Source organism: Rutidosis leptorrhynchoides, chromosome 11, assembly GCF_046630445.1.
Source record: "Rutidosis leptorrhynchoides isolate AG116_Rl617_1_P2 chromosome 11, CSIRO_AGI_Rlap_v1, whole genome shotgun sequence".
Lineage (NCBI taxonomy): Eukaryota > Viridiplantae > Streptophyta > Magnoliopsida > Asterales > Asteraceae > Rutidosis > Rutidosis leptorrhynchoides.
Window position 1 is genome coordinate 171,595,978 of NC_092343.1, and position 12,366 is coordinate 171,608,343.

Consider the following 12,366-nt stretch of genomic DNA (forward strand, 5'->3'; position numbering starts at 1 on the left):
GAACTAAATCGTTCTCCTACCTTTATCGGCATAAGACTTTTGTCTATCTTGCGCCGCTTTAAGTCGAGCCCGAATCATCTCAATCTTACTATTTGTCTCTAAAACCAAATCGGTACTCCCGATTTCTTTTTGACCCACTTCTCCCCAACAAATGGGAGTTCGACATCTACGCCCATAGAGCATCTCGTAAGGTGGCATTCCAATACTAGTGTGGTAACTATTATTGTACGAGAATTCCACCAATGATAAGTGCTCATCCCAACTTCCACCAAAATCAATAATACACGCCCTTAACATATCCTCTAACGTTTGGTTCGTACGCTTGGTTTGACCGTCCATTTGAGGATGATACGCCGTGCTCATTTTCAATTGAGTACCCATATCTTCATGAAACTTATTCCAAAATCGAGACCTGAAACGAGTATCTTGATCCGAAACAATAGATATAGGAACCCCATGTCTCGATATTCCCTCCTTGATAAACAACTTGGATAAGGTCTCTGATGATATCGTTTCCCGAATGGGAAGAAACAAAGCACTCTTCGTCAATCTATCAACTATCACCCATATCGTATCATATTGGGTTCTCGCCGTCTTTGGTAACTTAGTAATGAAGTCCATGGTAATGTGCTCCCATTTCCATTTTGGAACTTCCAACGGTTGTAACTTACCATACGGCTTTTGGTGTTCGGCTTTAACTTGCAAACACGTGACGCATCGTTCAACATACTTAACCACATCACGTTTCATACCGGGCCACCAATAATCCTTCCTCAAATCATAGTACATCTTTGTTGCACCCGGATGAATGGAATACTTTGACTTATGTGCTTCATCAAGTAGCACTTGTCGGTTACCACCCATCTTAGGCACCCAAACTCTTCCTTAGAACGACAACAAACCACGCGAACCCATAGTAATGAATTCCGATTGCCCCACAATTCGTTCCGCATGCTTGTTGTGAACGTAAGCCTCTATTTGAATCTCACCAAGCTTTTCAAGAAAATCATTAGTAATAATCATACGTAACGACCCTACTCGTATTGCCGGGTGTTGACTCTTTCGACTTAACGCATCCGGAACCACATTCGCCTTGCCCGGATGATAAAGTATTTCACAATCATAATCCTTTACCACATCCATCCATCTACGTTGACGAAAATTCAAATCTCGTTGAGTAAAGAGATGTTTCAAACTCTTATGATCTGAATAAATCGTACCCTTGACACCATACAAGTAGTGGCGCCAAATTTTCAACGCATGTACCACTGCCGCCAATTCAAGATCATGAGTCGGGTATCTCTTTTCATGTTCCTTTAATTGTCGAGAGGCGTAAGCGATGACTTTACCTCTTTGCATTAAAACACACCCGAGCCAATTTAAAGAAGCATCACAATAAACCTTCATGTCTTCTACCCCTTCCGGCAACATTAACACCAGAGCTTGACATAACTTATCTTTTAACAATTGAAAAGCAATTTCTTGCTCGGTTTCCCAATTGAACCTTACATTCTTCCTCGTTAACTTCGTCAAAGGAGAAGCAATCTTAGAAAAGTCTTGGATAAACCGACGATAATAACCGGCCAATCCGAGAAAACTTCGGATCTCTGTAGGCGTAGTCGGTCGTCCCCAACTCTTCACCGTTTCTATCTTCCCCGGATCTACTTGAATACCTTCTTTATGGCCAAGGAATTGGACTTCCCTTAGCCAAAATTCACATTTGGAGAATTTTTCATACAACTTCTCCTTCCGCAATGTCTTCAACACTTCACGCAAATGGTGCTCATGTTCCTTCATACTCTAAGAATAAACAAGTATGTCGTCGATGAACACAATTACCAACTTGTCCAACATAGGTTGGCACACTCGGTTCATAAGATCCATGAATGCCGCCGGTGCATTCGTAAGACCAAAAGGCATAACTACAAACTCAAAATGCCCATAACGCGTTCGAAAAGCCGTTTTCTCTATGTCTTCCTCACGGACCCGCACTTGATGATAGCCGGACCGCAAGTCAATCTTAGAAAAATACGTTGCATCTTGGAGTTGGTCAAACAAATCGTCGATCCTAGGTAATGGATAACGATTCTTGATCGTCACTTTGTTCAACTCCCGATAATCGATGCACATCCGCATACTTCCATATTTCTTTTTCACAAACAAAACCGGAGCACCCCATGGCGAGGAACTCGGTCGAATGAAACCCTTTTCAAGCAACTCTTGGGTTTGATTTAACAACTCTTGCATTTCCATCGACGCTAAACGATAAGGAGTTTTAGTAATGGGAGTAGCTCCCGGAACCAACTCAATGCGAAATTCTACTTGTCTTTCCGCCAGAACACCCGGTAACTCGTCCGGAAAAACGTTTTCAAACTCACTAACCACCGGAATTTTACGAATGGGTGGTGGCTCATCATGAGTATCAACTACATGAGCAAGATAACATACACCACCACTCTTGAGAAAACGTCGTGCCCGTGCATAAGTGCATAATGGTACGAGTCTTCTTCGTTTATCACCATGAATAATCAACTCTCCCCCACTTGGGGTTCTCACACGAATGAACTTATCATGGCATGCAATATCGGCTCTATAACGATCGAGCCAATCCATACCAACGACAATATCAAACTCACCCAAAGTCATCGGAATGAGATCAATTTTAAACGTTTCGGTACCAAACACAACATTACAATCTTTACACACATCAACCCCTAGTACCGTCTTACCATCCGCTATTTCAACTTTTACCGGATGACTTAACTTAGCTAACGGTTTGTTAAGCTTAGACACAAATCGTGGCGATACAAAAGACAAATTAGCACTGCTATCAAATAATATCTTTGCCGGATTAGAGTTAACCATGAAAGTACCTGAGACAACTTCATTGGAATGCTTGGCCTCATCATTGGTCATCAAATAATTCCGCCCCTTAGCCGTGCCCGCCGCCTTCTCTAACCTCTTAACATGATCACCCCGCAAGTCGGGACACTCCGGCCTCTTATGCCCTTCTTTACCGCAATTAAAACAAGTGAGCTTGGTTGTGGTTGATTGTTTCAGGCACTCACGAGCCATGTGCCCCCTTTGCCCACAATTATAGCAAACATAAGTAAAATCACCGGAAGCACCCTTCTTAACACTACCAACACTCTCGGATCCCTTCTTGTGCTTCTTGTTAGAAAAGTTCGAATGACTAGTAGCTTCAAACTTCTTTTTGCCGAAGGTAAAGCCACTCTTTCTCAAGATGAGCGACTCGAAACCTTTGGCCATATCAAACAACTCATCAAAACTCTTCACCGCATTCACGCTTATCTTCTCTTGATAATTATCATTCAAGATTCGGTAAAAGTCTTCCTTCAACATTTTATCATTCCCGACATACTCCGGTCAAAATTGGGTTTTTGACAATTAAACGGATTTAAGAGTGTTCAAATCCATCGACCCTTGCCTCAAGGAACGCAACTCGTCCTTAAGCCTAGTAAGATCGGCCGAAGTTCGGTACTCTTGGAAAAACTCCGTTTTGAACTCATCCCAAGTAAAATCCATGCATTGTTCTTCACCGTAAACTTGGATTTTTGCATCCCACCATCGCTTAGCGTCACCTCTTAACATGCTACAACCATACCTCGTCTTTTTATCAAGAGGGCATTCACAAGTTCGAGAAGCCCCCTCCATATCGGAGATCCACCGGGCACTCTTTAACGGGCCTCTTTCGTCCCAAAAGTAGGAGGTTGAGCATCCTTGAAATTCTTATAGAAAAAGTCACGCCTTCCCACATTATCTTCATGGAGAACGGCCTTAACTTGTTCCTTTACTACACCGACTAATTGTTCGTCGATTGAATCTAGGAACATCTTCTTCATATCCACGAGGTACTCCGCCTTTTGACGTTTAAAAATGGCCTCAACCTTGGCCGTAAAATCGGCGTCCTCGCTCGTACCTCCATTATCATGTTCGGTGTCGTGTCCGTTTCTCATCTTCATTCTATAAAACGGAAATGATTATACAACGAAACAAAAGACATGACATAAACACATATACGCCATACCGCCCCATCTCGCTCAACAATCGTCGAACATCGCTTGTTTGACATGATTTGCACCCGTAATAATGGCAGATAGTCATTGCTACGCGAGCACGTCGCATTAACTCGCTAGTACAACGTCTATCTCGCTCGATGATTACAACTCCAACACAAAACAATTAGTGCAAGGTTAAATCATATAAACCTAAGCACTAACAATTCCTGATTCGACCCGAAGTCTTACAAGTCCCGCATAAAAGCGCATACACAATAAAGTCTAAGTCTAGGCACCTATCTCAAGTCGCCTAAATCCCTTAGACCATGCTCTGATACCACTTGAAACAACCCAACCCATATTCCGTACAATAATTTTTTTTTTTTGAAATACACATTTACGCGCCAATTAAATATGTAAACCATTCCACAAGTTCCATTTAAACGTACCACAATTTAAATGTTTACAAAAGGCACGAAGGACATTAATTAAGTTTATTACAAGTTCGACCCACTACAAATGATAGTTTATAATCCAAACGACACTTCGAGCATGGTTTGGGACTAAACTACCCAAAACGTTAGGCCAACTTCAAAGCTCCAACAAAACATCATCAAGGGACACCTAATGCCCGATAACCCCTTTGCCCTTAACCGCACCTGCATCTAAAAGATAAACAACGAGAGGGGTAAGCTAATGCTTAGTGAGTGCAACAATTATACATTTACATATACAACCTACTTACTTGCAATCACTTACGCATTTACCGCATACATGCTAGCATTATAAATAATCATACCATCACAAGTATAATACTAAACCTTCCACCATACGAGCTAGCATAACAATAGCATATAGTTTAAACAATATAATATGCTACAATCCACACACACACAATCATGGTTAACCAATCGAAAGAGGGAACAGTGTTTAAAGACCGTCGGAGTTCATAACAACCATTAGTGCACTTAACACTTCGTACACTAAGCCCACGGGTGGCATCTTAACACGTCGATACTTCACCCCGGGTGGTGCCTTAACACTTCGACACTTCACCCCGAGTGGTGTCTTAGCACATCGACACTTCACTCGTTACATCTCTCGGAGTGGCATCTTAACACATCGATACTTCACTCCCGAGTGGTGTCTTAACACATCGACACTTCACTCGCCACGTGAGGAGTGGTGTCTTAACACATCGACACTTCACAACTCAACTACACAAATAAATACATCATATATGCACGCATATAATTATTCCACTCACCTTAACACTTCGGTGATGATTATGCACTTCCGAAACTTCAAGGCAACGTACCTAATATATAAGTACACATTTAATTACACAACTAGTGGAACTTACCACACTACATATCACTTGAGCATTTAATGACCCATTTGCATTAAATAGCTCACCTACCTCAAAACCGCCCATAAATGGCCAAGACTCATATTAAATCACTAAAGCTAGTGATTTAAGTCTACTAACATTAATTAATCGCAACTTAGGGTAATTCATAACCATTTCACCCAAACTAGGTCAACATTACCCCTTTTGACCCATTTTAACACTCTTTCAACATTAAACAAGTGTTTTAAAGCTTAACAACACCATTAATACTTACAAATCTTAAATCATAAGGCTAAACCCTAGGTTATAGCTATTTAAGATTTTCTTTCACCCACATAACCCAAGTTCACCCATTTTAACCTAAAATGGGTCATACAAGTCTCTAGTGACCAAAACCCTAACCATAAACCAATAAAAACTCGAAACACAGAGTTAGGACTTACTGAGACTATCAATGTGTATCTAGAGACACAAGGAACAACTTTAACACTTGGGTTCGGGCAAGATTCAACCTTCTTCTTCACCAAAATGGCCCCTCTCACTCTAAAAGTATCACTCTCTCTCTAAGATCGATTTTAATTAATTGGAAATGAAATGAATGAGGAGAGGATAAGCTTGAACCAGCATTTACTCCCCCAAAACCGGCCATAGGTGAAAAGACAACAAAGCCCTCAAAAGATTCCATTTTAAATGGACAAAATTGTAAAACAGCGGCAAATGTCGCGATCCGCGACAACATGTCGCGATACGCGATACCATAACGCCATAAACATTTTTGAAACGCGACACTTTCACAGAAGTGAGAAAACCCTAACCATCGCGTTCTAACATAGTTTGTCGCGTTTCGCGACGAACTGGGTCGCGACACACTAACCCAAAACGTGACAACCCTACTGTTGATTTCTCCCAGATACCCATCGCGTTCTAACCTGTTCCGTCGCGTTACGCGACACACCAGGATGCGATAAACTCGCTTGAAACGCGATGATATGCCTGATTGAACATTTTCTACATTTTTAACTCTTAACCAAACATAATCAATTACGGATACAATAATTAAATGTTCACGAGGATAAATACGCACCTTACAACACATTCGGAAAGAACGGGATGTTACAAAAGTGACAAACCGGCATTTCGATTACCGGTTTACCTATGTTTACAAATACCAACTTTGAAAATCTATTTCTGTAAACTCCTTTCAAATATTACTATTTTTTTTAAAAAATCAATTTTTCCAAGTATATATGTAAGTTTAAATGAACAAAATAATATAGTTAATTGTAGATGTATATAAACACAAAGTTAAGAAATTGAGAATCCAAACAAAGGAATTCCTTCTTTTCCAAACATTCTATCACTAAAAGAAAAATGAGCTTTAGTGACGAAGGCTATTGGTCACTAATAACGCTATTATGGTCACTAAATCAAGTTTGTGACCAAATAGATTGGTCACTTCTCGTCACTATAGATCCGTCACAAAATATTTTTAGAGACAAAATACCAAAATTGGTCACTATAGTGACCATTTGTTTGGTCACTAATACCGTTTAGTGACTAAAATTTAGTGACTACTTTTTTAATGATAACTAAATAGTTTTATTAGTGATCAAATATTGAGTCGTCATTAAAAGATCGTGTCAAATGAGCATATTTTTCTTGTAGTGTATCTAGTGTTTACATGTTGACCTTAAAAACTTGTCAATGGCCCCTAAACCCCTAAAAAATTAAGAACTAATACGGAGTATTTGTTTTCCATATAACACTACTTAGCCACCCCTCACCCACCCCAAACACACGTACACACTATATACATTCACTTGCAAGCATTTGTACGAACACTACAAATACAAACTAAACCCCACCACCTAAGAATAAAACAACTTCTAGTTTGTAGTAGTAGTAGTTGCTGTTGTAGTGGTATAGTAGTAGAACAGGAAAAGTTGTACAACTTTGAATCAAAAAATATGGAAGGATCTGAAAAAGGGTTAACCAATTTTGATCTTCAAGTTTCTTCTTTCTCAAACCCTATCCATGATCATATTGGTAATTTTACCCATTTTCAAGATCATCATAATCACCATAACCAAGTTTTGAGGTTCCTACCTCAAAATCTTTCTCTTCCTCATTTATCTCATACATCTATCAACACAACCACCACCTCTACTGCTTTTAACACTGATGCTGCCACGTGTCATAGAGATTCTTGGCATAAAGAACAACAGGTAGAGAGTTGAGTCTCATCATCATGAGACTATTTTTTTTTATGATCTTGAAATATTTTATTTTCTTTTATATAGGTGGGAAGGTTGGATCCAAAGGCTGTTGATGAAGAAAAATGCACAGATGATCATAGTTCATGGTTTGGATCCATCTTTACATTTGATTTTTGTTACTTTTGTTTATGGCTCTTGATGACATATTAGCTTATTAGATCTTCAAGAAGCCAATAAGCTTCATTTATCCAGCTTATGACTTAGGAGATTATCACTGTGTGAGTTTATTTACCAAATCAAAAACGCTTGAAAAATAACTGAATTCAAACACCCCTTTGTTTCAACTCTTTTAGTATGATGATGTATTTAGGGTTTAAACTAATCATCAAACAAGAAAAGCTTTTATGGATTAGTGTAATTCATTACTTATGTGACTTGGAAATTAAAAGTCATATGTGAAAAACAAGATTGGATAAAAAAATATATAAACACTTTGAGATTAGTAGTTTGGATACAAAACATATTGCATGAAGGATGTCAATGGAAAAATGACAAGATTTAGCTATCTTGTGTGGATTCAACTATGAGAGACAGGATTTTTGTTTACCACTCTACTGTGTGTTAAGTGTGTGTGTGTGTGAGAGAGATAGAGAGAAACTATGGTAGTGTGAGAAGCTTCTTTTTGTTGTTCCCTAGTCAGATTCTAACAAGATCTAATTAACTACAAATATATGAAAAAGATTTCTACATAAAGCAATTTAAAAAGCATCTCTCAATCTCTTTTTAACTTGTCAGTATGTGATGATCATATGGGGAAGAACAAGCATCATGAGACCTAATGATAACATAAATCTATATACATCCCACCAAGTATCAAATCCATTGATATACATACAAATAGAAAAAGTTAATAAACTTTTTAGTATTGATTTGAATTGGAAGGTGGAAGAGTTCATCAAACCCTGAAAAGGGGAGGATGAAAATGAGAAGAAAGCTAAGAGAACCAAGATTCTGTTTTCAGACAAGGAGTGATGTTGATGTTCTTGATGATGGTTACAAATGGAGAAAATATGGTCAGAAAGTTGTCAAAAATAGCCTTCATCCCAGGTACTATGATAACTTGATGATCTCCATAATACCTTTGATTTTACTAATAATTGAAGTAATTAAGTTGAAAAGTAATTCATTACTAACTAATTAACTAGCTGTAACTTATAATTACTTCATTATTGGGAAGATACTTGTTAATTGTACTAGCTAGGGTCTTGATTTTTTTTTTTTTTTTTTTTTTTTTGCAAAATTAACGATTAAATTAAAATGAAAGAAATTTCATCGGAAAATAAAAGAACCTAAAATTGATATTAGCAGGGGCGGATTTACTTTGCTACCAGTGGTAGTACGGGCTACCATTATGCACTCAAGCTAAAAAATTTGAGCTTTTAACTAGTGTTATCACTGGATAGTGTAATTTTTTTTGTGTGATACCATTCGATAGTGTAATTTTTTTGAGTTTTTAACTAGCTAGTGACTCTCCTGCTTTCACTAAGACCTGATTGCAAGGCAGTTCTATCAAATCTAAAATGGGATTTTTAGGGTAGTTTTCTCCGTGATTACGATTTCTAAATTCGCCAATAAATACAAGTTACAAATGGATAAGACTCGAGGGTAGTAACTGAACCAGGGCAAGAGCCACCCCAAAACCAACGGTACACAAAAACAACACAAAACAAGCAATACACCTGAACGAGACAACCAAAAAACTAGGGTCTTAGATATTTCCACCCTTACATTTGATCATTATTCAGCTTGTGCGTATATATAATTAATAACAGTATTTAACGCAAAGTATGAACACCCATTATGTTGTTCATGCATTGCATTATAAAACCTGAATGTTGTTTTAAGTTTTATGCAAGTCTGAGATTAAGGAGTTATAGTAGTATCATGGGTGATGATATATCACTCATCAAATTGATAGATACACTCAAAATACATGTAATACCCTTAATGATGCATCGGACAATTTTTTATGTTAAAAATAACTTGAGAGCATTTTTGAAAGATAGTGTAAAATAATTGTGAATTTATTAAAAAGAAATTTGGAAATATCACTGCGCATCAAAACAACATTGAATTGGGAAGAAATTAAGGTTATACTTGTCTTTTTATGTCTCTACTAGTGTACACAGACTAATGTGGTAGCTTCATGATGATCACATCATTTCAAGGTCATGTTTCAGGTTCTTTAATTATTATTGTATGTTTGTATACGAGTACAAAATGCAGTGACAAGAATGTATTGTTTAACCAATCCATAATTACTTTTATTTTTTCTACTATGCTTGACGTAATCCCCAAAGAATATAGAATATGGATATTTAAGATTTTTAATAAATTCACTTTTATAGTCCATTATCTGCTTATATATAGTACATAGTACAAGTTATTAGTGCATTATATATATAAGTGAATTTGTAAAATTTCTAACTGAAAATATCACTCCCCAAAGAATATAAGTAAAAAATAACAAACGAGATTATGTATCTACAACTAATTGTCCACTTTAATAAATAGATAATAATAATAAAGTAAATTTTTTTATCTATTTGCTTTATACATGTAAAATAATAAAAAGTAGAGGATAAAATCGAAAAGTTAATAAAAAATATATGTGACAGTCACTTTTTCTTAAACAGAACAATTATATTCTTTGAGACAAGTAAATACACTTTAAATTGAGTTACAATTCAAATTTACTTACTGTATATGGTTAAAAGGTTTAAACCTCTTTAATTATTTCTCATCACCTAAAATTAGCTAGATGCATTATATGGAATTGGAGTCATTATTCTATGTTCTACGGAGTACTTATTACACCTTGATTAATATCTTAATCTAACCAGATATAAAACTTCAAAATGTAGCAATTTTTAGGTTACTTCAGTTCTAGATTAAATCTAATGATGTTATGCCTTTACCACTTTATAATATGCTGGTTAGAATTATAAGCTAAAAAGGTTGCCTTTTGGGACATGAAAAAGGGATCTTGATCTAACCCCCTTTTGCTTCTATAACAATATCATGATGACATCCATATCACTTCCATTACAAGTTAAAGCTTTAGTTGTTCTTAGAATAAGTATGAAACAGTATTCCGGTTAGGTCGCATACATCTAAATAAAAATACTCATATTTTTTCGAGTAACCTGAATTTATCCGTTTTTTGTTCTTTTTCGTTTTTGCTAAAAAAGTGTATTCATTAGTGAATCATAACTTTATTATAACATGCTTAAAAAACCTCCATAAGTTCACTGTATATACATTGATTTAGAGTAAATTAGTAATAAGATTTACACAACTACATTTTAAATTTGGGTTGATTGTGATGATCATACTTTAAGCAACTGGTTTTTTCTTGTTTTAACTATGTTGAACTAGCAGGAGTTATTATCGTTGTACACACAGTAACTGCCGTGTGAAGAAAAGGGTAGAGCGATTATCTGAAGATTGTAGAATGGTGATTACAACGTATGAAGGTCGACACAACCACACTCCTTGTGACGATTCAAATTCATCAGATCAGGAATGTTTTACTTCGTTTTAATACATAATATAAATATAATATAATGTAAGTTCTACTTTGTGTTCCTGCAACGCGTTTGATGTTAGGAGCTTCGAATCTGGTTTATTTTCGTCTACAAGTTACTTTTGCATCAATCTTCATGTTCTTGGTTATGAAGATTTAGGTAATGTCAAATGCTTGATCAACTTCCAGGATTATGATTCTGCAATATTTTGATGTACATACAGCTATTAGAATGCAAATTTCTTGTAATGTATTGGTAATAGGATTCTCAAGTTTCTTATATAGTAAAAGTATCTATTTCTCTTAAGAAAAATACATCAGTATATTCCACAATATTTGGCAATGGCAAATTGAGTGGATGTTTAAGCAAGCTAGATTTTGTTAGATGGTTGCTGTTTACATATATAATTCTATTTTTTATATGATATAGTAGTATAGTATAAACATCTCAAAATTAAATTCATATTTACAAAAGTTTTGGTGGACAAAAACTATTTACATCATAATTAAATAAGATGTTATATAACAAGAAAAACGTTGGTTAGTGGTAGCCTGGTAGGTATGGTATTCTAAACTTATTTTGCAATAACTAAATGATAATGTTACTTTGAAATATTTGGCATATAAGTTAGGAGTATGTCTAACAAACTTTCGTTTTCTTTTATAGTTTTGATAGTTCGAGCACTAGCGGTTAAAACACTTTTTTATAGATAGTAAAATATACTTAACGCTACATATTATCGATTTAGCAAATTAAATGATAAAAATATTAATAGTCTTTTCGTGAATTTGTTGCCCTAAAGAGTATTCTTTTACAAAAATTTTACAAAAAACAAGAAAGAGGAAAAAAAATTATATAACAAGTATAATCAAGTTTCGCAAAGTCAGTTTGGTACATATCACGATAAACCACGTTTTCCAAACACGGTTTGGCCGAATCGTTTTGACTATTCTGAAAAAGTGTAAATTTTCGGTGAAACCGTGTATGACAAACACGGTTTGTCAATAGCAGCAATATTCGCCAGCTACCACCGTAAAGTGCATGAATGCTATGTGGATGCATGTACGCCACGTGTCAAACCGACTTTGACAAACACGCTTTTGCAAGGAATTTATAAAACCATCGAAAGCTTCAGTTGAGCTCACAAACGTTTACTCTCAAAATTTAAACATAAACATTGTTCTTTACTCTCA

General features: G+C 36.2%; 1 protein-coding gene across 1 annotated transcript; it reads left to right on the forward strand.

Annotated features, from left to right (window-relative positions):
* Nucleotides 1–7,227: 7,227 nt before the first annotated feature.
* On the forward strand, nucleotides 7,228–11,430 carry LOC139877290 (probable WRKY transcription factor 12). Its single transcript, XM_071864698.1, has 4 exons — nucleotides 7,228–7,595; nucleotides 7,671–7,732; nucleotides 8,529–8,693; nucleotides 11,028–11,430. The coding sequence occupies exons 1-4, from the start codon at nucleotides 7,338–7,340 to the stop codon at nucleotides 11,188–11,190; spliced, it is 648 nt and encodes a 215-aa protein (XP_071720799.1). The 5' UTR covers nucleotides 7,228–7,337; the 3' UTR covers nucleotides 11,191–11,430.
* Nucleotides 11,431–12,366: the final 936 nt, after the last annotated feature.

Excerpts from the sequence above, each read along its gene's own strand:
- LOC139877290 (XM_071864698.1), top strand. The coding sequence starts at position 7,338 with ATGGAAGGATCTGAAAAAGGGTTAACCAATTTTGATCTTCAAGTTTCT. Across the intron at positions 7,733-8,528 it reads ACAGATGATCATAGTTCATG|GTGGAAGAGTTCATCAAACC; the intron begins GTTTGGATCCAT and ends TTGAATTGGAAG. Across the intron at positions 8,694-11,027 it reads AAAAATAGCCTTCATCCCAG|GAGTTATTATCGTTGTACAC; the intron begins GTACTATGATAA and ends TTGAACTAGCAG.